The sequence below is a fragment of the Anarrhichthys ocellatus genome, unplaced genomic scaffold, assembly GCF_004355925.1.
Source record: "Anarrhichthys ocellatus isolate YVR2014 unplaced genomic scaffold, GSC_Weel_1.0 scaffold5, whole genome shotgun sequence".
Classification (NCBI taxonomy): domain Eukaryota; kingdom Metazoa; phylum Chordata; class Actinopteri; order Perciformes; family Anarhichadidae; genus Anarrhichthys; species Anarrhichthys ocellatus.
Window position 1 is genome coordinate 4,149,010 of NW_022280035.1, and position 27,451 is coordinate 4,176,460.

General features: G+C 40.2%; 1 protein-coding gene across 1 annotated transcript in view; it reads left to right on the forward strand.

Moving 5' to 3' along the window:
• LOC116382233 (metabotropic glutamate receptor 4) overlaps nt 1–27,451 on the forward strand; it is a 157,300-nt gene that overhangs the window by 109,394 nt on the left and 20,455 nt on the right. Inside the window, exons 4-6 of the mRNA XM_031845114.1 lie at nt 12,953–13,088; nt 15,815–15,969; nt 16,377–16,517. Coding sequence (XP_031700974.1) covers nt 12,953–13,088; nt 15,815–15,969; nt 16,377–16,517 — 432 coding nt within the window. The remainder of the gene's footprint in view (nt 1–12,952; nt 13,089–15,814; nt 15,970–16,376; nt 16,518–27,451) is intronic.

The following is a 27,451-nucleotide window of genomic DNA, read 5'->3' on the forward strand; positions in this document are numbered from 1 at the left end:
CAACCACCTGGAACGTGATACCTCAGACAGTGTGAAACTCAATGAAGGGTTGCAGCTGCAGGTGTGCAGAGAGAGAGAGAGAGAACGATTGTCAAGACTCTGCCACAGATCTTCTATTTGCATAATGTGCTTCATCTCAATCACGTCACAGACACTTGCCAACACTTCCCCAAACTTTCTGCTCAGAACACAAAACTCAAATCTGTGGGTCTGGTTCATCCAGCGCAACTTTTCTCAGTTATTCTCTCTAATCCTTTGTTGGCATTAAAGATTCGGTTGACAGTCTAGCAGTTGGCACAGATGTGTCTGTAACATGTGATTAGGAGAAGGCGATCTGTTCTGCAAAATGTGCAAATAAGATATTTTGTGATTTACTGAAGAAGGAATTCCAGCTGTTCCGAGAAATATTTAACCTTCTCCACTTTGAGGCCAGAAGCTTTGAGACCACTATTTTGCCACCATAACACCTTAACTAAACGTAGCATGCATTTAAGTTTAAGTTTCTTGGAGAAGTGGTGTGCCCGGCAAAGCTGGTCTGGCCGCTGCAGGAGGCCGTCCTGGGGCTTGCCGGAGGCAATATTAAAGGTGAAGCCACTTTATCACAAATAGATGGACCTTCAAATGGTTGGATTCTGCTGCAGCTTAGAGGGGCACCGTGTAAACCTTGTCCAGTCTGATGGCGCAGCACATTTTACAGAATGTGCAGCATTTCTTAATAAAATTATTTGAAATACATTTCTGAGAGTGACATTTTGTCCGGAAAACCCTGTTACTTGCACAAATTTAACTCTATGAAATAACAAATCTTACTTAGTACTGGATACAAAGTCAACTCTTCAGTAAGTAGCTGTTGAATGGTATGCAACTATTGATTATTCACTCATAAAGCCCTCCACAATCAGGCCCCCTCCTACCTCACTGACCTGCTTCACCACCACACTCCATCCCGTCGGCTCCGCTCCTCTGATGCCAACCTCCTGTCCCTTCCACTCAGGACCAAGCACCGGACATGGGGCGACAGAGCCTTCTCATATAGCTGCCCCCTCCCTCTGGAACTCTCTCCCCAAACACATCCGAGACTGCACTGACCTTTCCATATTCCAAATCAAAACTCACCTTTTCAGAACTGATTTTAATGTGTGAATAATATTGTGTTTTACGATTTTAGTGTATCGCTTTTTTTAATTAATTTTTTTATATGATGATTTCAATGTAAAGTGTAATAAATAAAATATATGATTATTATTATTATTAACTAGCGAGAAAGCTTCAGAATTTTGTCTGAAAACCATGTAATGAAATAGTGAAATGTCCATTTTAATTTTCCACTCTTTTAAATTGCTTGTCCAAAAGGTCCAAAAACCCATAAATATTCAGCTTACTATTAAATATAACAAAGAAAAGCATCTCATCCTCAGCTAGCAAACCTCTGAATGAATTGACTAATTGTAGCAGCTCTACTGTTGAGCAAGTTTTCTGCCATTTATGCGGCTACAGCTCTGTGACCACACAGAACTTGCTGCTGGCTGTATCAGCAGGTTACAATGACGAATGCCAGCAAAGTCAAGAAGCTATTTATCACAACCCCAAGCGCCAACAAAGAAACTATTGTGATGTGCCAGGGGATGAAAAAAAAAGTGATTTAAATTCCGAATATCATCCATTATTTCACTCATCTGTTGTCAGAAATGTTTGCCGGCTACTGAAGGTAACGTACAGAGCCCGACAGGCTCACATCAGATGTAGTTGCAGGGAAGTTTTCAGCATTCAGTGAGAATGAGCACCTCAAGGCCTGACTGCTCTTCACCCGTGCCCACGACTGATTAGACTGCAACATTAATGTTGGCTTTGCCTCGTGTGAGGAAGCAGTATGCACTTTTACACTTTACTCTTCAGCTATAAGGTTTACCAACATTTTCATCTTAAGAGCTTTGCAGATTCTCCGCGGTAAGAGGAAAGTCCCACGGTTGTCAGGTGAATCATTTTACCACGGTGCAGAAAAGCTCATTTCACAGCGCTTAGAGGCCCGTCTTTGACTTCTAAATCATTTGCACCGAGAACGAAAATGTCATTCAGTCATTTTGTAATCTAATTTATAGTTAGCCCCAGAACCTGTTGTCATGTACCTCGAACTATAAAGCAAGGAATCGCTGTCTGTCTGTCAGTCCGTGTGTTCTTCAGCTCATCTAATTTACTTCATACTTTGCAGGTGTGTTGTTGGGGAACACATGGAGGCCTTTGTCTAATTTGGTGCAATTTGAACAATGTTCAATATATTAACAAACTTTGACAAGAAACCCTGAACTGGGTGTGTTTTTTAGGGCTGGATTTAGTGATTTGGGGGCCCCAGGCAAACCCTCTATTGTTTTACTTTTACCTGTTTCTCTAACTGGGAATGTTGGTATTGATAGTGGTAGAAGTAGTACTCCAAAACAATTCTAAAGTTACACTATTGAGACTATTAATCGTAAAAACCTATTAATACCGCACAGAAAAAGTCCTGCATTCAAATGTTATTCTTCAAGTGCAGAGTGAGAGAGAGGCATTGTCAGCACAATGTTCTTAAATTTAATTAAAGTCTGTTCAAGGTGGAGCTTTCAACTGTAGGCAGGATAGTTTAATGAATAATAATGCATCCGAGTTTAATAATAATCCAATTTTATTTTGTTATATTCAAATCTGAATCTGCAACTAAGCCAGTAAGTAGAAGTACACAGTAAGCAGGAGGTTATAGAGCTGAGATGCTTATTTTTTAAGTGCTTTGGGTGACTTTTGTAACTGATTTTGGGGTTCAATGAGCTACAATAGTAATGTGATTCAATACTTTTCATATCTAAACATAATATTAAATCTATAGCTTTTTGTGGCCCTTTTAGCTGGGGCCCCAGGACCACCACAGGCCCGTTCTGAACAGGCATGTTTTCAACGATCACTAGGATGTTAAGTGATCGTTGTATACGAAAAAAATACTATATATTTCCAGCAATGCACCAGATTGAAGGACGTGTGTGGGATCAATAATACGTACGAAATAACATGTTCCGTCAGTGCTGCCATCTTGCCCTCCGTGAGCTTCCCCTGCACTGTGGGGATAAACAGAGAGTGGGTCCATTTCCCTCCGGGACTTACAGCGAGCTGCTGATATCGGAGCGGAGTTGCTGACAGATGTAATACCAGCACTGGTTGCCGTTTGGCTTAAGAAAATAGCCATGCCAACAAATACTTTCAGTTGATCCATCAACTTTGAGGCCAGAGTGTAACTACATCTCCACACTGCTCACATATACTTTCGCAGATTGTTAGCGGAGTCATCAATACGAGCTTGAGTGGATCATTTTTTTTCTTTCAGAGACCAAATATTAGACCCACGCAGTTCACAACATTCAATTCAACAAGCTGGTCAAGAGTGCAGCACAAGTTGGGGCAGTAAAGCTGCTTCATTGCTCCCTTTCCGTACCTTTATTATAGTGATGGAAAGTCGTCGGTCTCAAATTAATTGCCTCAGCTCTTGGTGCAATAATTCTTTTAAAATAATACCAGTAGAAGTGCAACTGACAACCCATCTGACAATCATAAACATTGTACATATAGTGGGTTAAACCTGCCTTGCTGAATGAGCCAACAAACAGAAGTTCACCTGTGATGTAATGAGCTCACTAATGCTGTGAGGATAACAGTCAGCTGTATGAGTTTGAAGTGCACATTTAACAATGAACGTCAGAATCTGGCCATTAAATGTTTAATGGTTTGGTAGTGTTACGTCCGATAGGTACGCTTCTTCAGTATCACGCTACCTGCAGGCTGCTCGCCTGTATTGGCTTGAAAATTACAGTAACGTTGTGTTTCTGACCCCCGTAGCCCTGCGTGAAATTATATGGCCCCCTCATTCATTTGAACAGCTTAGTACAAGCCAGGTGGAAACCTCCCGGTCATTTTACCTCATTTAACCCTTTCACAGCGTGTTTTCACTTCATTGTGCAAGAGACAAGAGTGGGAGCATTTTGATTGCCTCTAAACAGTTTTCAACATGGCAACGCCTGAGTGGACGGTCTCGTAGCTAATACTGCTAACAGCGCTAAGAGTACAAACTATAGCAAACATGCTGAGAGAGCCGTCGGTGTTTACCTGAGTGGAAACCAGAGGGCGGGTGCTATAGTTCCACGGTGACGCTGTTACCAGATGTAAAGGCCACATTCCTGGTTTATTACTTTGTAACTTGAGCAGCATATGAGCACTGTTTACCTTGCAATCATCACATCAAATGATAAAACGATAGTCGCCTTAATACCTTTCTAGTGGAGGATAATCCTCGTGGTATAATGAACAAACTTCAAACTCATGGATATATTACTGAAACTGGACACCCTGAATCAGATTTCATTATCAACCAATGCAGCGTCATGCGTAGTACAAGCCCCTTCAAAACGGGCTTGTTCAGAACCGACTGATTGCTTGCCCTCCGACATTGCTGCTTGCAGCCTTCTTGAAAACGGCCTACTTCACACTCTGCACTGTGTTTCCTAACAGGCTGTACCCAGCATGCCGCTTGGTAATTTAGTGGTTCCCTTTCAATACACACCACAACATGGACATAACCCACTGCTAATAAATGTGTCCCATAGTTCCCGACAGCTCACATTGCTCTTCTTTGGGTGCTCACCAATACACCTGCCAAGGGTGAAGTCAAATGGATGACAGACATACATACAGACCCTTTCCATTTTCGTTAGGGCTGGCTTTAGTCTTCACGCCCACTCAGTCCCCTTTTCCAGATTAGCTGTCAGTTGAACATGCAAAGCAGTCTGCATTTCTGAATAATCACCAAAGACATTTTTCTTATTTTGAAATTACTAAAATATGAACTTAAATTATTAAACTATTCATTTTGAAAAGAAAATCAAGTAGATTTTCCCAATTTCATCTGGACTGAAATAGAACAGAGAAGATCCAGTTGGTGATGTAATCACAACAAAATAAAATTATGTCCAACCAACGTATTGAGTGAGTGGAATATCATTTCCTCTAGAATAAATTGTATTATTTAATTACCACTTAACAGTTGGCAGCATAAACAAGTTTTTTAAAGTTTATAATGAATGAATCTTTAATTGTTAATTACTTAATTACCATGCTTATGAACAAATGTTTTAACGCTGACAACCATTTAAAAAGTTAAGTTAATCCAATTAGATTTTCTTCAGTAATTTTGCTGTTTTTGTTCATGTAGTAGTATTTTTTAAAAAAGCAGCTGTGTATTTGAATATTCAAAACTTGAAAGAAAAAACGAATCTTTATTTACCCACAAATTATAAATAAGCGAACTGACCATGGCCTTGGGTTTTTAGGTAATTATACTCAATTATGCCATCACAGCAAAGTAATAGGTTATTTAAAACCACAGTGCCAAACGTGTGAATTCTGTAAAATGTTGTTAACAAAAGACAAACACTGCATTCTTTGTATCCTACCCTCTAAGCAGTCCCTCTGTAGGCTAAAATACATATTTTCTTTAAACATCATCTTTGTTTTGTCCACTATCAGGACAAGATGTGTTGCACATACAGTATGCAAAGAAACTTCAACAGTCTCAAATGTTGCCTTGTGTTCCTTTTAATGTTGGACTATCACTTTTGTAAGCTCTTCAATGCTTAGTGCTATGACAGAAGTGCAATCTTCAGAAAATACTGCTCTTGAGATTCATTGCTTTGGTACTGGCCTTTAGTCCATCACTTTTGAGGAAGAGCTTCTGAAACACTTCAAAAGTACATTTCAGTTCTTTGCAATCGCTCACGTTGAGAATGGAAAGCTCTCTAGCTGAGCAGATGTGTCAAATGAAACGTTATCATTCTTATCCACTGCTATGCCCAATTACACTGATTAAAATGACAAGCTACGTGTAGGACAATGTATGCTACCAACTGTGCAATTGTGAATATGCTCAAATTCATGCAGTAGAATTTATTTCTACATAAAACGATAGTCGTCTTGAAAATGTCCTTTGTATTGTATTTGTCCAGTCTTCAGGTCCTCTAACACGTAACTGTCTGAATTTGTCCAGGCATGTTGACTAGGTATCCTCCTGAATTCTGCTTTAAATAAATTCAAGCAAAAAACGTTTGTTTAAATTCCACACTAATATTAAGTTGATGTAATTATCGCCATTGTTTTGTCAACACAACTCAAAAATAACATTTGCAACCATTTAATTAAATGGCGGTAATAGGACCCCTGCATTACTTTTAGGGTAAGATGAAAACATACACATTTGTTCTAGTCATGATTATTGATGACCCCAAATATGTAAATCATTGTCGAGCATACTTTTGTTTCAGATATTTTAATAGAGATGGAGGCATACTTATTTTATAGTAAACATGTGGGAAGATGCATCTAAGCAATCATCGTCTACTTCTAATCTGATCTAATTTCACACATCACCATACAGACGTCTTTCTTATTAACATCAGATCATCTCCCCATGAGTACATTTAAAACTCATTATAAATGACTACTGTATACAGCAAGCTAGGAAATTGCTCCTTTTCCTTTTTTTGTTTTATCGCTGCTTCTTTGACACCCACATATTCAGCAGCATCACTTTCTTTCAGTAACACAAAGGCAAGTTACAGAGGAAGTGTACAGCTAGTTTTTCAGAATATACATAAAGGCTTGTAGGTTTATACACCGATTACTATTCAAATTCAATGAGAGGTGACAATTAAAGGACACTTAACATCAGCAAATAACATAGATATACCCAGTTTGCTATTCTCAAACCATATTGTAAAGAGACATTTTGTAATGTTCCCATGGTGTTTAAATTCAGAATCATTTAATGTACTTTTAATGTAGATACTCAGAAGTCATGGTGCAAGTTGCTTGTCTATAAGGAAAAAGAAAAAGGTCATCAAACTGTGGTGCATTTGTTAAACTATCCAATTCTGAAAGACTACTTTTGAGTTAACAATCACCAAACAGTACAACAGCATTATACTTATTATATCTCACAGTCTACTGTCCTCAAATGTTATAAAGACAGAATCGGAACCAAGTACGAAGAAAAAAATGCTGCCTCAGTATTGTGAATTGTACTTGAGGTGGTGCGACACGTTTCAAAAAGCCTCTCACTTTTGTGTTGACTTTGGATCCGTAACACATTTTGGTAATTATATTGCCTTATCTCCTAAGAGTCCTTTAATATTTTTCATTAGGAATGAAGAGGCCAGACACATCTTTCAATCTGATACAGACCCATTTAGCACCGTGTGCAGCCTCAAAATGCACCAGGGAATAGATTCAAAACCCTCAAACCCGTATTTTCAATACGGTTATTCATAATGCAATGCTATTGCATTTCCTTAAATAATACAGGTCTTTCTATTTTCCTGGCCTCTCAGTATATAACCTTCTATCTATTCTCCTGCAGAAATACGTATTTACATTAGCAGAGCCGAGGCACACAGAGAGCATGTGTTTGTGATATCTGAGATGAGAAACTTGACTCCCACCAGCCTCACATCTAACCACAGTCCAGCCGGATTTTCGCAGCAGTACATCACGGTCCACCCAGGGCTCAACACAGGGTCTCTGATAAGAACCTGTGGACTCAGCAAGTCCCTGTTAATGTAGCCAGGCTGTGCAGAAAGCTCACTCAGACACATCCATGTGTTCGCAATTAATTTGAAATGGAAAAAAATATACTGTATACACACACATACTATACATACTGTACAACACTCTCCGGAAAGAGCTGTTTGGTCAAAGGATGAGGGTTGTAGATGTGGAAAATGACACACAGGTTCGGCATAATGCAGACGAATTACAGTGATCTATAGGTGGAATTGGGGTCATTTATCTCCCCCCCTCTAATAAGAAAGCCATTCATGTGGTTCAAATAAATTGTATTCTCTTGCAAATTTTGCGCATCATGTCGATTTTTATCATTTGTGTTGTTTTTTCCTCCATGTTGCAGGCGGGAGCAGGTCAGTTACATCTCAGCCATCCTCATGTAATAATGCAGAGAAGGATGAAATTTGGTAGTTTGGGGTTATCTTTGTGTCTCAGGAGTCTACAATAATTATAATGGCATATTATATTGTAATTGATCCCCTGAGGAAAAATTATTTTTTGTTTTTTATCCCCTCAGACCTGCACAGTGAAGTATAGGAGCACAGAGTCAGCGACAGAGCAGCGTCTCAGGGATTGAGAGGGATTTAGTGTCCTGCTCCAGCACACTTAAGTGGGGTGGGGGGGTGTTTCTGGAACAGAGGACTAAACCTGGGACTTTTCTGTTCAGGGTCACACTCCCTAATGATTTGAGCCCAGGCTTTCACACACTCGCCCGCAGCTGTGGAGTGGAGAAAAAAAAGAACACAATCAGTAGCTAATGTACCAATATTAAAACAACACATTCCCTGCAGCTCATCTACGGTCATATTTTGCGACCAGGGAACGGTCATATTTTTTAGATTTTAACAATACTGGTTTTTTTTTTCTTGCCTAAAAATCAATTCCATCCATTTTCTCTAGCTCTCGGGGGCCTGAGCGTGTCCCAGCATGCACTGGAGGAAAGGCAGAGAAACGTTGTGCAGGTTGTTGATTTATCGCAGGCCTCTGATCAACTGATTTGCATAAATCATTTGGTTTACAGTTTACCAACTCAGAGGGGGTATTATTTATCTCTCCATTTAGTGCTATCAGCTCGTCTTGGTTCACATTGTTCACTACTTTGATCCCATCCGAGAGTTCTTGTGCTAGGTGAACCGCTGTGATCACACCGCTGAGGCTGAGCATCACCGTTCTTTACATTAGACTGTTGGTCAGCAGCCAGACATTGTATGTCGATGCATTGATGGAACAACACTGCCGTTCAAAGCAGATGGGAATTCAAAGCTCGGTGCGGCTCAAACAGGCTGTGTGATTATTAACCGTTTGTGTCTGTTGCCTAACAAATCATCTGCTGCCAAATGAAGTAGCAGCTACGGTGCTGATGTTTTCAATCAGTGTTGACAAAATTGACAATTATTCAAGCCTGCGGCGATGGAAAATGATTGAACATCAGTACTGTAGAAGCAACATTAGTTTCGTTTGAGATCTATGCATTTTCACGCTGTAATGTTCTCCAGCTGCAAATCAAGCCTGCTTCTGTAGGTATCTCCACTGAAGACATCCCAAAAAAAACAGGCTATTTATATACCGGCACCTTCCCTGTAACACCCACCTGGGTGTATTTTGCGTGCTTCTGCACTACTTCTCACCGAGCACAGGCGCTTTGCTGCCAGAGAGTATTTAATGTTTATGGCAGCGCGGTCTCTCCCACGGGTGTCAAATGAGAAGGAATATTAGTGTTCTGAGCTATTAGCAGAGCAGAGACTGAGGCTGACAATGGAGGACTCGAGAGGGGAGGCTCGCAGTCTCCTCCAGCAACGGATATTTTTAGAGGTGGCTTTTAGACGCTCAGATGTTAAGAGTGGTATGGGCCGAGTGCCGGGAGAGAAACACACCGCTTCACTATACCAGTAGATTGGATTCAGATCATTTATTGGGGTTCTGGCACACTGCAACAGGTTATTGGCAAAATGACCAAAATAGCGTGAAGGTTTATTAATGTTTTGATTGTTTTTTCACTTTGCGAGACCTAAAACACAACCCAGTTGCTCAGTTTAGGGTTTAACACGTGTCACCGATTGTTAATCTGCATAATGTTCAGGTAATTTTGATGTATAATTGTAATTAATCAACAGACAAAACACACAACACACGAGGTAAATGGTGGGGTTTTTTTTCAGGGCTGCAACACATTTCTAATTAATTGCTTTATAATTGTCTTTCTTTATGTTAAGTAACATCAGGTGGGAGCCGAAGGTCTGGTTCAGTTTGGGAAAGTCTGATGAGAGGCGGTGTACAGACAAGAGGAGGGGGGTCTCCCTAATTACATCCTGTCCGATCATAAAATGGAATCCAGCAAAGTGTTTTATTGAAAATGTTATACCTCTTAAGAGACTTGTTTTTTTAATTAGCTAAAATTAATATAAACTATGTAATGAGGAAGACCTATAATTACCAAGCCCAATTAAAAGCCACTTAGGCCTTCGGAGCAGTTTGGCGTAGCTGGATCAACCTGTGAAAGATATCTCAGTATTCAAATACTGTCAAAACAACATATTATTATTAGGTCTGCATGTACGCACGGTATGTATCAGTGTGTGCCATGGAAACAAAACCCTTGTTCCGGGAAAGTGTTCGCAGCAGAGAAGAAAAAAGGAATTCATACTTCAGGTGAGTGTGATGTTTGGTAGGTGCTCCCTGTCACGGAGCTTGAATTGGGGTCCTCGAGTGAAGGGAGCGCATCTTTAAACCTTTGAACTTAGAGAGCAAACGGACAGACAGATGCATGGATGAATGGGTAGACGTAGCAATAAAACAAATTGCAGTGTCAACCCTACAGCTAACAGAGTTACAACACCGGGCCCATGGAGGGACTTGTTCAGTGTGCATCAACTCCCACGAGGCTGCTCCTCCTGGTATTCGCTCCAGAGGTTACGCAATGCTGCAGCCTGCTGCTGGTTGTGTGAGAAGAGAAGGAAAGAAGGGGATGAGCGCTCTGCTTCCAAACAGCAGATGTTGAGGGAGGGGGGGGGGCTGAAGTATCAGTGAGGCAAAGACAAAGAATCTAATGATTGATAGAGCCTCTGAGAGCAGAGAGCTTCTGCTGCTGTTAGATTTCCCATGTGTCTATCATGGTAGTGTGTGTGCGTGTGTGTGTAATGACACAGAGAGGCAGACAGATAAACCTTCAACACTGACGATCGTAGAAAGATACACAAATATTGTGAACTTTGAAATAACTTATATTTAGCTTCATTTGTCTTTGCACGTCAATAATTGCACCTGCAACACGAGTCTCAACACCTACCGAGTAAAGAACAGCAATTTCACTACTCGTGATCACTACTGTACGTACGGCTCTGGCTATTTATAGCACACGTGTCATTAATTTGTCAAATTACCTTTAACAGTGATATTCAGTCTTCTTCTGTCATGTGTCGCACTGCATAGATCAAAGTGTGCAGATATATCTTCTGTCAGTGTAGTCTCGTATCGAAACATACTGATAAGATCACAGGGAAAATAATGGCTCTAATGTAAATTATAATGAAGCTCACAAAGGTATTCGATCAAAATTAAACAATGTTTTACTATGAATGTTATTATTATTAGAGGTCTTTTCATCTTACGTTCCCCAACTCCACCATATCATCATATCACGCTCAGGTCAGGCTAAAAAACAACATGTACGACTGGTGTAAAGTATGTGTGAGGAGGCTTGTTTATATGCATCATTTATACATCTCGCCACAGTTCATTAAGTACAACATGCGTGTTGCAATCTTTAAAATTCCCTACTATATCTAGAAATCTGTGTTGACAGCTTAGGTTTAAGAAATGGAAAAATAAGTTAATTGAGGGTTTGATGCAGCTTTGATGAAAAGAAGGGGAAAAAAAAAGAGTCTTGCCTGATTGCAGAAGGAAACATCCCCCAACAACAGACATGGGTCGGCACACACAGAGGAATCTCTTCCTCCAGTGAAGGAACTGCTAATCCATTAACCAGCCAAGTGGATGTATAAACCAGAACTGTCGTGCTCTAGCTGGGACACGCTTCTCCACAGGAAGCCTATACACGCAGCCTTTCGGGAAAAAACTAAAAACAAGAAAAAAACTGAAATAACGAAAGCGCGAATTTGAAGAGAATGGAAACATCATTAAATTAATCCCCAGTGTACAATCAGAACGCTGTTGCAGGCCACTGACTGAAGCCCCTCGCTTAACCCAGAGTGACTTATTGTAGCCGCGAGCAAAGCAGCACGACATCATCGTTAGTTTAATGGCATCCCCTACTCTTTACTCATATTTCCAGTTTCCCAACCTAATACTATCTGAGCTGTGGCCGGGCCTTGTTTCACGGTGTGAGTCTGGCTGCCGTGAACTGAACTGCAGGGTATCGGTCCTGCATTGATTGGCCATTGAGTTAGCTTTGTGCTGGGTCACGAAAGGGAAATTCATTAGCATGCACATACTCTCTGTGGCATTTTGGCAAAGCCACAAAACTGTTATCCTTGACATGTTGCGTTGGGAATTAAAAAGGTTTTGTTGGTAACCAGAGGACGTCCACTGCTGCCTTCAGACCTGCGTTCAATACCAGAGCATTTGTAAGAGGCAGAGGGCTCTGTGTAGACCGATCCGTGGGGAATTACTGTCGGTATTGTGCTGGCCAAGAGCCTAACAAGCTAAACTCAACTAATCAATGTCACTGGACAATGCTGTGGGCTTACCAGCATGTGATTTTACTGAAACTTAAGTAATGTAGTTCATGTTTATTTTCTGTCTCTTTCAGAAATGGCCCAATCTTCAGGCAATAAAGAAGAGGAGATTTAGTAAACAGTATTTTTTTTTTTACCTCGAACAAAATAAAACAACCTTTGTTATGAGAAAAATGACTCTGAACAAATGGAAGAAGTTTTCAATTACACAATTTATAGACTTCCAAATGTCTACCAAATTCCCCTGTCTCACTGGCAGCACCATAAACTGAATTGATGGGTCTCCGTGCCTCAAAGTTGCCCGTTGTGGTCCAGGGAAAGATATTTTTTTAATACCTTGTATCCCTCATACTGTGAAATATGGCACCTTTCCACATATTACAAAAAAAGTCTAGAGGATTGAAAAAGATTTGTGTGGGTTAAAAGATGGAAGAAAAACTATATGAAAAACAAATATGTCTGGTGAACAAGAGTCTGAAAGAGATCCCCTGAAACAGCGGCATTGATATGCATTTGACGTTAAAATGTCTGCTAATGAGATGCTTGGATGTTTTGCAGATGAAAAGGCACTTTGTTCTTTCTTTAAAATGTCTAATTTGGAAACGTTTCTTCTTTTGTCTTCCAACTAGGAGGTCTGTGCATTTCCCAGTCTGTGAAGATACCACGTGAACCAAAAACCGGAGAGTTTGACAAGATCATTCGCAGGCTGAGTGAGAACCCCAACGCCAGAGTGGTTATTATCTTTGCCAACGAGGACGACATCAGGTGAGTGCAGTGGAATCCTAATTGCTGTCAGTTAATATAACTCTTTACCTGACTTTTAACCACCTATTGATTCTTCTCTTTACAACATTTACCTGCCAGTTTTTCCTTAAATGAAAACACACTGTTATGATAAGTTGAAGTAAAGCTGTAAGAGTTTTCTAAATCAGCTAACGTCTAAATGTTGTTTAGTAATGTCTTAACCTGACATGCCTCATGTGCTGACATTAAAATGTCACGCGTCTCCTGTGTGCATTAATATATTCAACTGCCTTTTGCTTGTGAAAAACAGTCTGCTACCCGCATGTAAATATTTATGAGTTATAAATGGCAAATATGATTATGTTTGGGCATATTCGCATTTTTTTAAGGTTCGTCACTGTAGATGTTGTCGCAGCTATTTAACAGCTGAGTGAAGTGGCTTAGTAACTGAGACTAATCATCTAATGCAATACAATGGAAGAGGCCTGCAAGTAACAAAGCCCAGTGGTGGAAATCATTAGTCAAAGTACTTTGCTTCAGTACGGTTTTGATTTATTTGCTCTTTACTTGCGGATTTACATGTTTTAAATACTTTTGGAGGGAAATATTAAGCAACATTCTGAGTGCAGGACTTTTACTTTTTACTTTTACTGAAGTAAAAGGATTGGGGCGAGTGGTGAAATCAAACTGAACATAGTGTTTTTCTGAGCTGATGATGGAAGCAGCTAAGGAGTGAGCCTTCTCACCGACTTCTTATCTCCGTTGAGAGTTGCACCAGCGCAGCATCAATTGGGAGAGAATGGTGGCAGGTAAAGAAAAACTTTAGCTAAAGCGCAAGCGCGCATTTCAACTATCCTGGAAAAAATGCAGGACTTAATAGAGTGAGACTAAACTCGCCCTACTAAACATAAAAATTTACTTTAGTCTTTGTTGTTATTTGATAGCTGCTAATAAATAAAAAAATATGTATAGGAGCAAATAAAAATGGGTGTTTCTAACATGTACCAAAGTACAATCACCAGTCACCCAGCTCTCCTTGCGGGGACGCGAATGTATCATTTAAAATTCACTATCCATTATTAGGACGGATAGTCTGCATTAAGAACGAGGTAATTAGTCGTAGGCTGAATCAACACACACAGCACTGTTGTGGCTTTGCAGGGGGAAATGTTTCCCAGCAACCAGTTAGTAGGCCAGTGTATTCCTGGTGGAAGTGGGCAGTGATTTGGGGCGGTCTTTTGATGATGACCTGGGCAGAAGTCCCAGCGCTCATTGACTTAATCCGGTCCTGATAACGGGTAATAGTCTGGATAAAAAGTAATTACAGAAAGCCAGGAGGATTTCAGCGCTGCATTCCTGCTCTATCCTTGAACCCGGTCAGAGTGAGCGGGCAGGAGCCCAATACCAGCTCCAGATTGTTTATAGAAGGAATAAGAGACTCGAGCTGTTTTGATGGAGCGCTATAATTTGATACGTAAAAATAAATACACTGCCTAGTTTTAGCTTTATAATGAGTGGGAGGAATCCTTTTCTGTTGGTTTGCTTTTCATAATCTAGCCAGGTAGGTTCGTCCTATGTTGTGATGCTCTCTGGGAAAATAACATGCTTTCACAACGTTAAACTACATTTATCATCTTGTACTGTGCGCTTCAATTATGTAAACATTGTATTCCTCCACCTGATTATTTTACACTTATTGCATATTTCACTTATCACCTGAAGTTTTTACTTTCATTGTAAGTTTTTTGGCAATCATGTCTTGTTATACAAATTGTACTCACAGTTAACAACTTAATGAGTTGGGAGGTGAACCGGCTGTCTGAGTTTCATGGAGATGTACAGTACGCGTTCATCCACGACCTCGACACAGCACATTTATTTACATTGTGTTAAACTCGTCGGCCTGTCTAGTCATGTCTCCGTTATGCAATCTCCCGACGGTGAGAAAATCTATTTCTATTTTTCCGACATTAAGCCCATAATTGCATCTTGAGACATGCTCATTTCACTAAATTACTGGAGATGAGACTCAGAGAAAAATCATTTCCAATCAAACATGCGTCCCTGGGGTCATAAAGCTAATGTAAAGAGACATAAAGTTAGTTGGATGACTCATTGCTCGCCCACACAAAAAAACATGTGGGGTGCCCTCCTTCTTTATGCAACTACAAAGTCTTATGAGAGAAGTTAAGACAGCATATGCCATGTAAAAGAACAAAGCTGATGTTGTATACAATGCAATATGAAGCTTAATATTTATCTTTTGTTCCAGCATCTTTGGGGAGATATGAGGGTCGGTAATGCTTCACATCACATGCCAGGTGACTGTGTTTAAATTTGATGTTGCTGTGCTCGAGCTCTCTTGATGTACCTCCGCTGCTACAGCAGAGCTCTTTTTACAGCTCCCCAAACTAATCTCCACTGGCAACATGCCTGGACAAATATGACAAGGGTGTCATTCTGCCACAGCTGAGAAGAACTACTCTACACGGGGATTGGACGGCGCGGTGGCTTTTCAATTCTATTGAAGTGCATCGGTGCAACTTTGTCCGGACTCGGAATAGAATATTCTAGTTATGGAATCACCCGTACGGCCGCCACACTTCCTCTTTAGGGTGCATTTAAAATAGGAGCCTTTTTTTATAGGCTATATATAATTGAATGTGCGTGTACAGTAAATACAGTAGCTAAATGGCAACACAACATTATATGGTACAATCAAACCGCTCTCCTCCTCTGTCCCACAGGCGGCTCCTCCAAGCAGCAAAGAAGGCCAATCAGACCGGACATTTCATCTGGGTGGGTTCAGACAGCTGGGGCTCCAAAATCTCCCCAATACTGAACCAGGAAGAAATGGCAGAAGGTGCTGTCACCATTCTACCCAAACGACAATCCATAAAAGGTATTCAGAACACGCCCTCTTCACTTTGCCTTGCAGAAGGCTCTTATTGGTTTATTTTGGTTTATTATTGGTGTTTTTTTTTCCTTTTCTGCTTATTGTAGTCTATGTTTGCCTCCCCTCAACATTCAACATAAATGATTTTTAATGAGAGAGCTTCAGATGACCATTAATGTGTTTTACTGGCTAGTGTTTGCCACCGCTTTGAAGCCACATTGGACATTATCGCTGTTTCTTACCTTTTATGTTGATCAAAGCAATATTGTGCCATATTTTTCCTTACGTTTTTATTGTTTATGTTGTATGTATATATGCTGTAACAATGTTGGTGAATGTGAATATAGTTGTCTATTGATAACAGATCAGCAAAGGTGATCGATTAAAATCTAACGGCATCTCAATTCTTTCAGGTTTCGATCGCTACTTCATCAGCCGGACGCTGGAGAACAACAGAAGGAACATTTGGTTTGCAGAATTCTGGGAGAATAACTTCCAGTGCAAGCTCAGTCGGCACGCTGTGAAGAAAGGATCCGGCATCAAAAAATGCACAAGTGAGTCTCCACCTAATAGCAGAGGAGGCGCTCGGTCAATGGAGAGCACTCAATCAATGACCAAGTATATTGATTGGGTCTTCTGTGAATACATTATGCATGCGTGTGTGCGTACTTGGTGTGTATTAGTAAATGTATTTGTCCTCAGGGAGAAAACAATGGCGCTCCTCTAATTTAGGTTAAATGTAATGGGTGGAGATAAGTGAATGAGAATCTCTAATTTTGTCCGAGAGAAATTAATGTTCACATTAGTCGTCTGTTGGCTACTTCAATTTGCAGTGGGCGACAATAGCAATCACAGAACTCTGCCACCGCATGCGCTGAAAACATAATCAATAGTAAATTCAATCAGCTCATTGGAAACAAGCTTTCAGGTTGTTAAAATCAGTCGGCTCCCCAGGCCTGTCTCATCCCAGTGTGCAGTGCAAGGCTGCATCTCAAGTAGTCCAGGCTGACGGATTTAAAGCTGGTCACCTGTAATGTTTCCAGGCGATACATTCCTCAAGTTTATGTTGGAGTGGCGTACAACACAAAGACCTATACGCTGTTCTCTGCTCTGAGAGAAGCCGATCGGCTTGTAGGGTTGCCGCTGTCCTTCACTGACCCAGCCCTGGTGGATGATAGTGCTCATGTTAAGAGAAAGGTCCATCTAAAATGTGTGCTGAAGCATGAAGAATATTATTCAGTTATACACATTAGTCTAAACTAATTTAAGGTGGAGAAATTTCGTTTTAGCCAATTTCTTCTGTTTTAACAAGTAATTTTTAAATGCTTTTTCAAGCTGAATTACTCATTTCGAAGACGCTTATATGCACACCTCTGGTAAACACCAGCTTTAAGGTGGTGCTTTTATGTGATTCTTTGCAGAGAAACTCAGTTTTACATATCTGTCAATAAAATCAACTGGACGACAAAATCGTATGAGTGTTCGTCCACTAAAAATTTCTTTGGTCCAGAACAGCATTAACCAGTGTGATAGTGTTAAGGAGAGGTTGCCATCAATCTCCAAGAGAGGGTCGACATTTGAATACAAATGATAAAAAACTCCCACACACTGTCTCTACTGCTGGAATATTAATCAATGACGCTTCTGACTTTTTGGGCTTTCATCAGGTATCATATAATATATAAAGAACAGGAAAGGATTGTAAACAAATAATTGCGACATAAAACACTGCAGCACATTCCTTTATGGAGCCTCCAACTATCCAAAGGTCAAAAAGAGAAAACGATATGTAAATAAGGGCAAGATAATAAATCTTACAATACTAATAAGGGGGAAAGTCATCTTAGCTAGAAACTTCCAAAACTACAAATCTGAAAAAAACAAAAAATAAATACTTTTTATCTCGCCAACCAATAACTTCCCCCATCCACCTGTTTCATTTAGTGACTTTCAGTTTAAAATATACGTGAAACATCACGTTCCACAGCCTACTGTTGAACCATAATCTTGACTATTTAATATATTGTGTCGTGTTGTAGACATGTTGTCCTGAAAACACTGTTTTGTGTCGTTGTTTCGATTAGAACAACCAGATGTGTCTTTCTTATCCGACTAATATTGAACACTGCATCCTCAAAATGTCACCAAACACCACAGCACACAAACTAAATTGGAACAACACATGAATGGGCAACGCTAGACAATTAACTAGAGATTTAAATGCCGCCTCTCAAAACAACAGCGTGAGAGATATGCTTCCAACAATCTACTTTTGCAGGTTTCAGGAGAATACGTAATCTTGAATAATTTCTTTATTTATCAGTTGTCATGGTGGCTGCTCTTGGCCCTAATTGCTGCAGGCCCTCTTTCTTCCTCTGAGTAGCCTCCAGGGCACAGTCTTTTTTGTACAAGAGGTACAATCATTTCACTCAAGAGCTTTTCACAAGTACTATCACTAGCCTCCACTTGTTCCCTTTGTAAGCACCATCATTTCCTGTCCCCACTTTTTTTTTTACCTACTATAATACTGAATTGTATAGATCACACATTATACATCGTGTTTTTTAATAAGTAGGAACGAGTAAATTCCTCTTTTGAAAAATCTGTGTAAAGCTGTAATCAACCACCAGGGATTAAAAATAAATAAATTAAAGTACTAACACGATCAGATGGGCAGGTAATTATAATATTTGTGTGGTCATGAAGCTTTTAAGTGCACAGTGCAAGCCACTGGCAACTGATTTCTCAAGCATAACAGCATGGTCGTAACAGGTTATTTCCCAGGGCTGACACATTCAAGTGTATCTGACTTAAATAGCGAGGAAAACAACACAGCAGATGTAGAATTCAGGTCCTGTTGCTTCTCTTCTTTTTTTTCAGTGTACTTGTAAATCTGCTGCCCTAGAGGCCAAGATTTACTTTGTGGCTTCAGACATACATTGTAACTCACAGATCATTTATCTGTGTTGGTATTGTAAAAATACCATCTTGAGTACCTGAAAAGGCCAAAACCTCCTTACTTTAATTTCCCGCATGTGACAAAATGCACCCACTATAATGAATTTACACAGAGAAACAACTGTTCGTATATCAATAAAATTCAACCAGCCCAAAAACTACATCCTCCAAAGTGATCATTAAGTTGAATCAACACCACTCAGCAGCATAGCAAAGGCACTATATAAACTCAAATAATATATGAAACAAATCTAAAATATCAATAAAAGTGAAGTTTATAAAGAATGAAGACCTCCTGCTCCTCTGCTGACGAGAATCACTGCCTGCAGGTACGCTGGTAGAGGGAGGAGGGGCTGCTTTGTCCCAGTCAGCAGAGGTGTATAAGAATTTGCCAAATGTTAAGATACTCGTCAAACTAAGCAAAATAGTTTGACAACATACAGACAGCTTTTGTGTTACCTTGTGTAGCCGAGGGCTACGTTGCACCTACACTTTATGAAGGTAATACAATATTAACACTGTAGCCTGCACTATAGACTGTGTATAAGAAGTGGACTCAGATGTCACAAATTGGTTCGTGGACTGCCGTTTTGAACCCCATTCGGCTGCTTCGCTTACAAACTTGTTGAATTGCACAGCCAGTTTGCCCTCCATTCTTTTAAAACCTTTGTATCAGCTTCAGTCGGTTTCTACAGACGAATGAGCGGAAACCCAGAAACTCCTGGTTAATTAAACGTGTGAGGTTCATAGAAAATACAAACAGAAGTTTGACTTTCTCACTGGTTCAAATGTGAACTGTTTGCCGTGTAGAATCCAATAATTCTGAAGTTTTCTGATCTGATCTGCTCAGAGCACTCGCTGTACATCACACTATTTCACGCTGCTGAACCATAAAATACGATGCAACACGAACGAGAACTGGCTGATACGACAGAACTAGTGAAGAGACAGACAAAGTGATAACAATAGAAAAATGTTGCACTGGATCATGGCATGAGATTCTCCATCACAGTTGCATTTGTCAGAAATGAGCAGGGCTGATACATCAAGCATAAATACTTTGGGGTGAGCAGAACAACTCAAATCTACCTGGTTGAAAGTGATACTGAGAGGAAATTGTTGAGTGATTTACTTTTTGTATTGTAAAACATGAAACATGCTGGAAAGACAGAGAGAGAAAATCAATTTGCCAACAGTCCAGCCATTTCATGTCGCATTTCATGCAGCATTTCCTCCATGCAGCCATTTCATGCAGCATTTCCCATCATTAGAGTTTTCTGACTGGGGTGTTGGCAACGACGAAAGCCTCTGCAGGTGCACTGCCTCATGTTCACGTCATTCCGGCACACGCAGTGAGGTTCAAAATTTGAACGGAGCAAAACTGGCTCGAGTCACTCTGTTGCTCTGCATCCCTGCAGACATGAGTCATCCAGGCTACCAGACACGGGTATTTGCCTGTACGCCTGCTCAATTGTCTGATGTCCATTGCTCACTGAAAACATCAAGGACAACAAGTGCAGCCAAGCAATGTTCTCTCACCCTATTTGATTCTCGTAAGATGCAACACAAATATTCAAGGTTCAAGTAAAAGAGATGCCAGACAACAACAAAGAGATGTTCTCTTCACTACGTATATTATGATTAACCTGCAGTGGTTTAGAATCATCACTCTGTATGATATTACTGGGGAAAAGATATCCTTTTTTTACACTCAATGTCTTAGTTTGGATGATTCCTCATTCGCTATCCATAGCTTACAGCTGCAACAATGAGTCCGGTTCATGTGACGGGCCGTGTCTTTGGAGGCTATGATGGCATAGCACTGTATCTATTTCTGTCCCTTGGGAGATGATGCCCTTAATTAGAACAAGAAAATGGGAGGGGCTTGTAATGGCTGTCAACCCAAGTTTGGCCCGATTCCCAATGTCCACACTTAAGGACTCACAGACTTGGAGGCACATTCCCGCAGAGTCTGTTTGGGGGTTTAGAGCTGTCGAGTGAAGGAAATGCCCACCACTCAGCTTTGTGGCGTTAAACACGGAGTTATCATTGGGGAAAAAGGCAAATAAAGAGGAGGGCACATGGGTATTCAGCCTTGCATATGAAATTGACATAGAAGCACTACAAGGATTTAAGATTATACATAAAAAAGTCATGAAATCATGGGCTATATTACATACCAATTAGCTCTCGTTTGAAAGGACAAGAGCCTGGAAGACTTTCAAATCAGGCGGCAAAAAACATCGAATTAAAACCTGCATTGTACATTACATGTTTTGTTGTCGTCAAGGTAATGTTATTTGTTGCTAAAAAGTGCTATCCCACTCATATTTGTACCGTTTTAAGCTCTTGCAGCCTTTCACACCAGGTGAGGGCTTCAAATGGCTTCTTTTGTCCAGACAACTGGTCAAAACACTCAAATGTAACACAAGCAAAGGTAGCAAATCCTAAAATTTGAAAAAGGTGGAAACATAAAAAACTGGTTTTCAGCGGATTTTTAGTTTTCCAAACCTAACTTAATTAAAAAATATAGCAATATATTTAATAGTGGACACTATTGACTAAAATTCGAAGCATCACAAAGATTGCAAAATAATTTACATTTTAGTTTCCTGCTACCTCGAATGAAAAGGTCGCAAGAAAGAAACAATTTGCCTTCATTTATAGGGAAATATTGAGCAAGGGCATACAATACATTGTGACCTGGAGCTTTCTGGATCATTGCGTTCTTTCAGAATCTCAAGGTTTGCCTTGATGAAAACTCCTGGAGCCCTCACAAAACACATATAGTTGCAAGGTTTGATTCTCATTTACATCAATGCTTGTTTTGCACTGCTGACTAACCTTGGCGCAGCACATCTCCACATCCAGTTACCGTTCTCTGTTTCCATCCATCAGACAATGGAGCCGCCATTCAGAGGACTAGAGTCTGAACACGCAGCGTGCGTCTGAATGTGGATGTGTTCTGGTAGTTCTTCAGGTTTTGAGGAAGGATGATATCTGCTAAAACTAAATATCAAAGGCTACATTATTAAAGATTGATTAAAGCACGACAACGGTGAGATCAAAAAGATTTGCAGTCAGATTACAACACAGACAGTGCAAACAAATTAGACACCTTTCAGAAACATAGATAAAAGACTCCGTCCTCGACCAAAGACATTCTTAGTCGGCTAACACTCAATACAATTTTGGCGATCAGTTGATTTAATTTAATTTAACTAACAGCTTTGTAAAACTGAGTTTCTCCACCAACAATCACACAAAAGCACCACTTTGAACTCTGTGTTAAGCAGAAAGCAAGTCCGTCAGCATGAAAAAGCCTAAAAATGACTGCTTGACCTACAACATCGTTTAAATGACATAGACTACAGGGGCTCAACCTTATTGGATGCGGGGCCCGGCAAACTAGCAAAGCGTGGTCTTGTGGACCAGTGAGGTGGTGGAATGGTGTGTGTAACCAAACTCCTTTAAAAGATCCTCACCAGACATATTTAAAAGGTGTATAAAAATAATCTGTCTTTAAGAACATTTCTGTCTGATATGGGTTTTTTTCATTGTTCGGCCTTCCGTGACGACGTCAGTTAAAATATGCAATTAATTAGAAGCCGCTCCGTGGTACAGTACTTTCACCCAGAACGTTTTCTTAATTATTGGCTGTGACCTCGCTGCGATCATGCGAAGGACACAGAGACTAAGACTCGACAAAAGCGTGGCAATAACACAGATGACAAGCCTCGAGCTAACGTTACAGTCAGTTCTCTACCGTAGGTTCATCATCACTGTCACAGCTGTACCTATGCAATAAAATGCAACTATGAAGGCCAAGGCCACATGAGAGTACAATGAGCCTAAGGGCGATGACATTTTCAAAGCTTTTTCAAAGCCCCTACCCACCATGCACCATCACGACTCAACTATTGCCCCGTCCAACCTGCAAGGACATCGTCAACGCTTAAATACAATGAGCAGCTTGCAAACAATAATGCATCAACAATCACTCCCTTTGTGCCAATATTCATCTCTCTCACACATAATGCATGCATAAGCGCCTACAGAGAGAGAAAGAGGGTCTATGTTACCAGTGTCAATGGAGAACTTCCTTCTCTTTACGAGAGTCAGTCGCCTCTAACATTTCACTCAGTCAGTCAGTAAGAAAAACAGATCTCAGTCTCAGATGTACAGCTGATAGAAGAAGTTTTCTTTTCTCTCCTGGCAGGTTGTGTCGGGAGTAAAAAGAAAAAGAAAAATCCCTGCTGCCATTCAATTTACGCATGGAGCTTCCCAGTGGCTCCTCTCTCTGTGAATTTCATTTTTATCTTACTGTCCATGCTGTCTCACCGTCACTCCGAACACTCGAACAGAACGGAGCCATCGTTTGTGATATTCGTATCACCTGGGCTTTTTACGAGTCAAAATGTCTGTGAAAAGGGCCTAAAGCAGAAATTGTCACAAATGGCCTTGCATTTTTCTCGTTTATTCCTCCTTTTCCTCACTCTATTCCACCCCTGATCTCCACTGAAATACTGTACTTTATAATACAGCAGGTGGGGGAAAAAAAGCTTTGGTAAAACACCCATATATGGACTTTACATACGGATTACAATCTTCAGTCTAATTTCGTGGCTCTCAAACGGATATCTATGGGGTCACACTATGATTAAAAGGATCAGAAAGGGGAAAAAAACAACATTTCTGTCGCACAAAAATATGTGTGACTTTTAGTAGTTGTGTTATTTTCTTTTTTTCGTTGAATTAGTGGATACTTTCACCTGTTCACGCCCATAAAAATCCTTCACGTCCAACACTTTATGAGGTCATAAACTAGGGATCACAAGCACATATTGCTGCCATATTGCTACATTTTAACGGGCCAAAAGCCCAAAAAAAAAAAGGTTGGGAACCACTGTTCCTACTGATCTGCATGTCTTTGGACAGTGAAGGAATACTGAAGGAAACAAACATGCAAACTGTATACAGAATCTTTTGGCTGTTATCTGAACCTCCGAGGCATCTTGCCATTAATGGGCCAAATGTCTATATATTTGTGTAAACGAGAGAGAAAGGGTGATTCAAAGAGACAGAGAGCAACACATTAAAATGAGAGAGGCTGTGACAGCCACAGAAGGAGACAGACTGTCTATCCATGCTTCACTTTGCCTGTAGCACACATTTACAGAATAACTGGGGATATTCAAGCTGCTTAAACATTCAGAGTCTTGTCACTGATGTTAAATTGCCTCTTCTTAGCGAGCAAATACTGGGGGAGCATATAGATAATAACAAGACAAACAAAAACTATTCATCTGTTGAAAGCTGGCACTTGTTTTGAATGAAGTGTCTGTTGAGATAAGAAATGGCTGCCACAGACATCTTACAAGGCGTGCAAACAAAACCTGATTTCACTTTATCAAATGCTGTCTGTCACTTTTCATCTGATCATGATGCAACATGGACAGCGTCTTGTGTTGGGCTCGTCTTGCCACAAACCTGTGAATGAGAGTGGAAGGGCCAAGCATTTGTTGAGCTAACCTTAAAGCTACTATATGAAAAGTATGACAGTTTATATGTATTTTGTATCTTTGTATTGCCAATGTGTGAACGGACTGTAATGTCATTCAAACACTGAGACCTTCACAGACTTTCTCGGTGGCCTGTAACTGCCTGTGGACTGATTTATATGTAAAGTAATTGGAATGGCTTTGCCAGGTAAATCCAAAGACGTGGCTGGCCAATTGATCAGCATGCCATTTTCAGCTAATGTTACGGAGCTAAGGTTAGCCAGCTAGCTGTAACTTAGCTATGCAGCATGGATCTGGTGTTGGGTGCTTTGTAACGTTAGCTAATCAAATAACTTGCAAACGGCAAGCTTGTTAGTTTCATGGAGCCTGTGATCCAAATAAAATATAGGACCCTTACAGATATTAAAGTTATTCTAAATATGATATATGGTTATAATGTAATGTCTCAATCGTGCGTACAGAGTGCGAGCACACACGCAAGCAACAGGATGTTAATTGCAGTTTATGAAGGCAAATCACTGTCAAAATCGGGGAGCGCAAATGAGATCCACACGCGCGCGCAAATCAAACAGCCGTGCGCATATTTTACTTTGACGAGCGCTTTTAAATCACTCCGCGAGCAAAATTCCGTCTCACGCAAGAGGGAATTTTGCTGTAATTAGTTGCTGTAATACAAATTGTTCCATTACTTCCAAAAAATTGTTTTCCCTCAAGCTGAGTAGAGTTCAAAATCAGGGGCATTTAATCGTCCTTAAAAAGCTTCAACCTTCAAAGCACAGGAAAAGTGACTGACATGGAGCATCTCCTGCACTGAGTCAGTGGTTTTGGATTGACAGCAATAAGTTCTTAAGACATTTTCACAAAGAGTAAAAAAGTGTCAAATGTTATCCGTCACTTCAATGATCACTTGTCGCCGTTGTCTGTTTCTGATTACAAAGTATGTCGTATTTCCAAAGGGGATTTGTTGGCAATGCTTTGTCAGACAACTGCTTTTAAAACTTTGCTAAGTGTGTCTCAAACTACTTTTCCGTCACATTCAGGGAAATAACAATGCGTAAAACTTCTGTACCTGTTCTCATAATTATCTTTCTTTTTTTTTTAAATGTTGAGCTGTGAGGACTTTACACAGCAGGGGCGGGACAAATACATGAGACGAGAATACTTGACTGCTAATACTTTGCATCAAAACTATTCATTCTGGCAACGATGCCAATAAGCAAAAGTTGCAGCACTTTTTCAATAAATGATTTGAATGGATTCACACAGGTCTGTCTGAGGTAAATCGTTGTGTAGCCCGAGCTAATGCAGAACAGAAGGAGTGGATCTGGCCTTTGTCGATGTTGAAAGGAGTAATAAAGTTGGCCGTCTTGGTTCAGACCACAGAGAATCCATGTTGTTGTACAGTATGAGTGCATATTTTGAATATGTCAGTCACGCAAAGCGTGATTGGTCCATTATTTGCGATGTAATGTCTGTCAAAGTTCTCATGACAAAACAGTTTGACGTACAAATTACATTACAGTCATTTAGCAGACGCTTTTATCCAAAGCGACTTACAATTCAGATTCTATCACATTTCTACACCGTAGGCACAGCTACGGGAGCAATTTTGGGGTTAAGTGTCTTGCTCAAGGACACATCGACATGCGACTAGCAGAGCCGGAGCCGGGGATCGAACCGCCGACCCTCTGATTGAAGGACGGCCCTGCTATCCACTTAGTCACAGTCGCCCCCCAAATGAATTAATCGTACAAAAAAAGAACTCCCCCTTTGGTTAAAGTCCTTTAAGAATCAATTCATGAAAAAAAAAAGTTAAATATATGAGTTGACGCAAGGAGCGTTAAAATCAGGTCATAACCGGCATTTACACCTCAGTCATTCTCTCTGTTGACTCTGATTTCTGTAAAAAGCCTTTTTCAGATAACGAACGTTATCTTTCTGTAAAAGTGAAAACTTTTTTCATTCAGAGATTCAGACGTTTCTTTTTGTGTTATTGTTCCTTACGGCTTCATTCAGACATGGCAGCACATTTCCTTAAAGAGCCACAGTGCTCGTGACATATTTGTTACCAGTTGCAAGTGAGAGTTAAAAATATCATCATGTTAAAGAACAAGACTGTTGTCTTTTCTCTCACGGGCTGCAAAGTGAATCTACCGATTCATTTTGATACTGATAATAAATACATTTCAATATGAAGTTATTAGAAAGTGAAGATGGGACCTTTCGTTTTAATCCTATGACATTTTTGTGCTTTGCTGTACATTGATTTATTCATATATGCAGTTGGAATTAAAATTGGACAGATTACTACTGTGGTTATAAATCTCAACAAGCACAGTGCTTTTTTCAGACATGTGACTGACATGTTCAATTACCATCAGATAAACCTAAAGAGGTGCGTGTCCGAGAGGGCTGTATTTCTACTCAAGCTACTTTTTAAAAAGGTTGAAACTTTTCCAATCTTGCCGGTTGGTTTCTGTCAGTTCTTGCCGTTTCTTGAAGCAGTCACGGTGTCCTGCTGCCACTCAACCTATCTGGCAGGGCACTGACTATCAAAAGCATTACGCTGCTAATTGAAAACTTGCTTGGCGGTTAGCACATTTTCAAAGCATTAGAGCAACCGCAGCTATGATTAATATACACCTGTCATAACTAATTACGTTAATGCCGAAGAATGATTCGGCCCGTCTTGCTGCGTCTTCCTCCGTCTCTACTCCATCACACTCTGCTCTCTTGAGTGATGGATGTGAGGTGGCCTTGCCTTTGAGGGGACAAACACAAAGAGATCATATAAACAAGACATGAGAGCGTCCACCAAAATAGCCTTGTTTGCTCTGCCATCATTACGGTTGTTGAATTATTTCTTGTTCAGCTTTACCAATTCCCACTGAATCAAAACACTTTCATTATATCAAATGTATCAATCGGCACTGGCTAATTATATATATATATATTTTTTTTATTTTTTTATTTTTATTTTTTTTATTTATTTATTTTTTTTTTTTTTA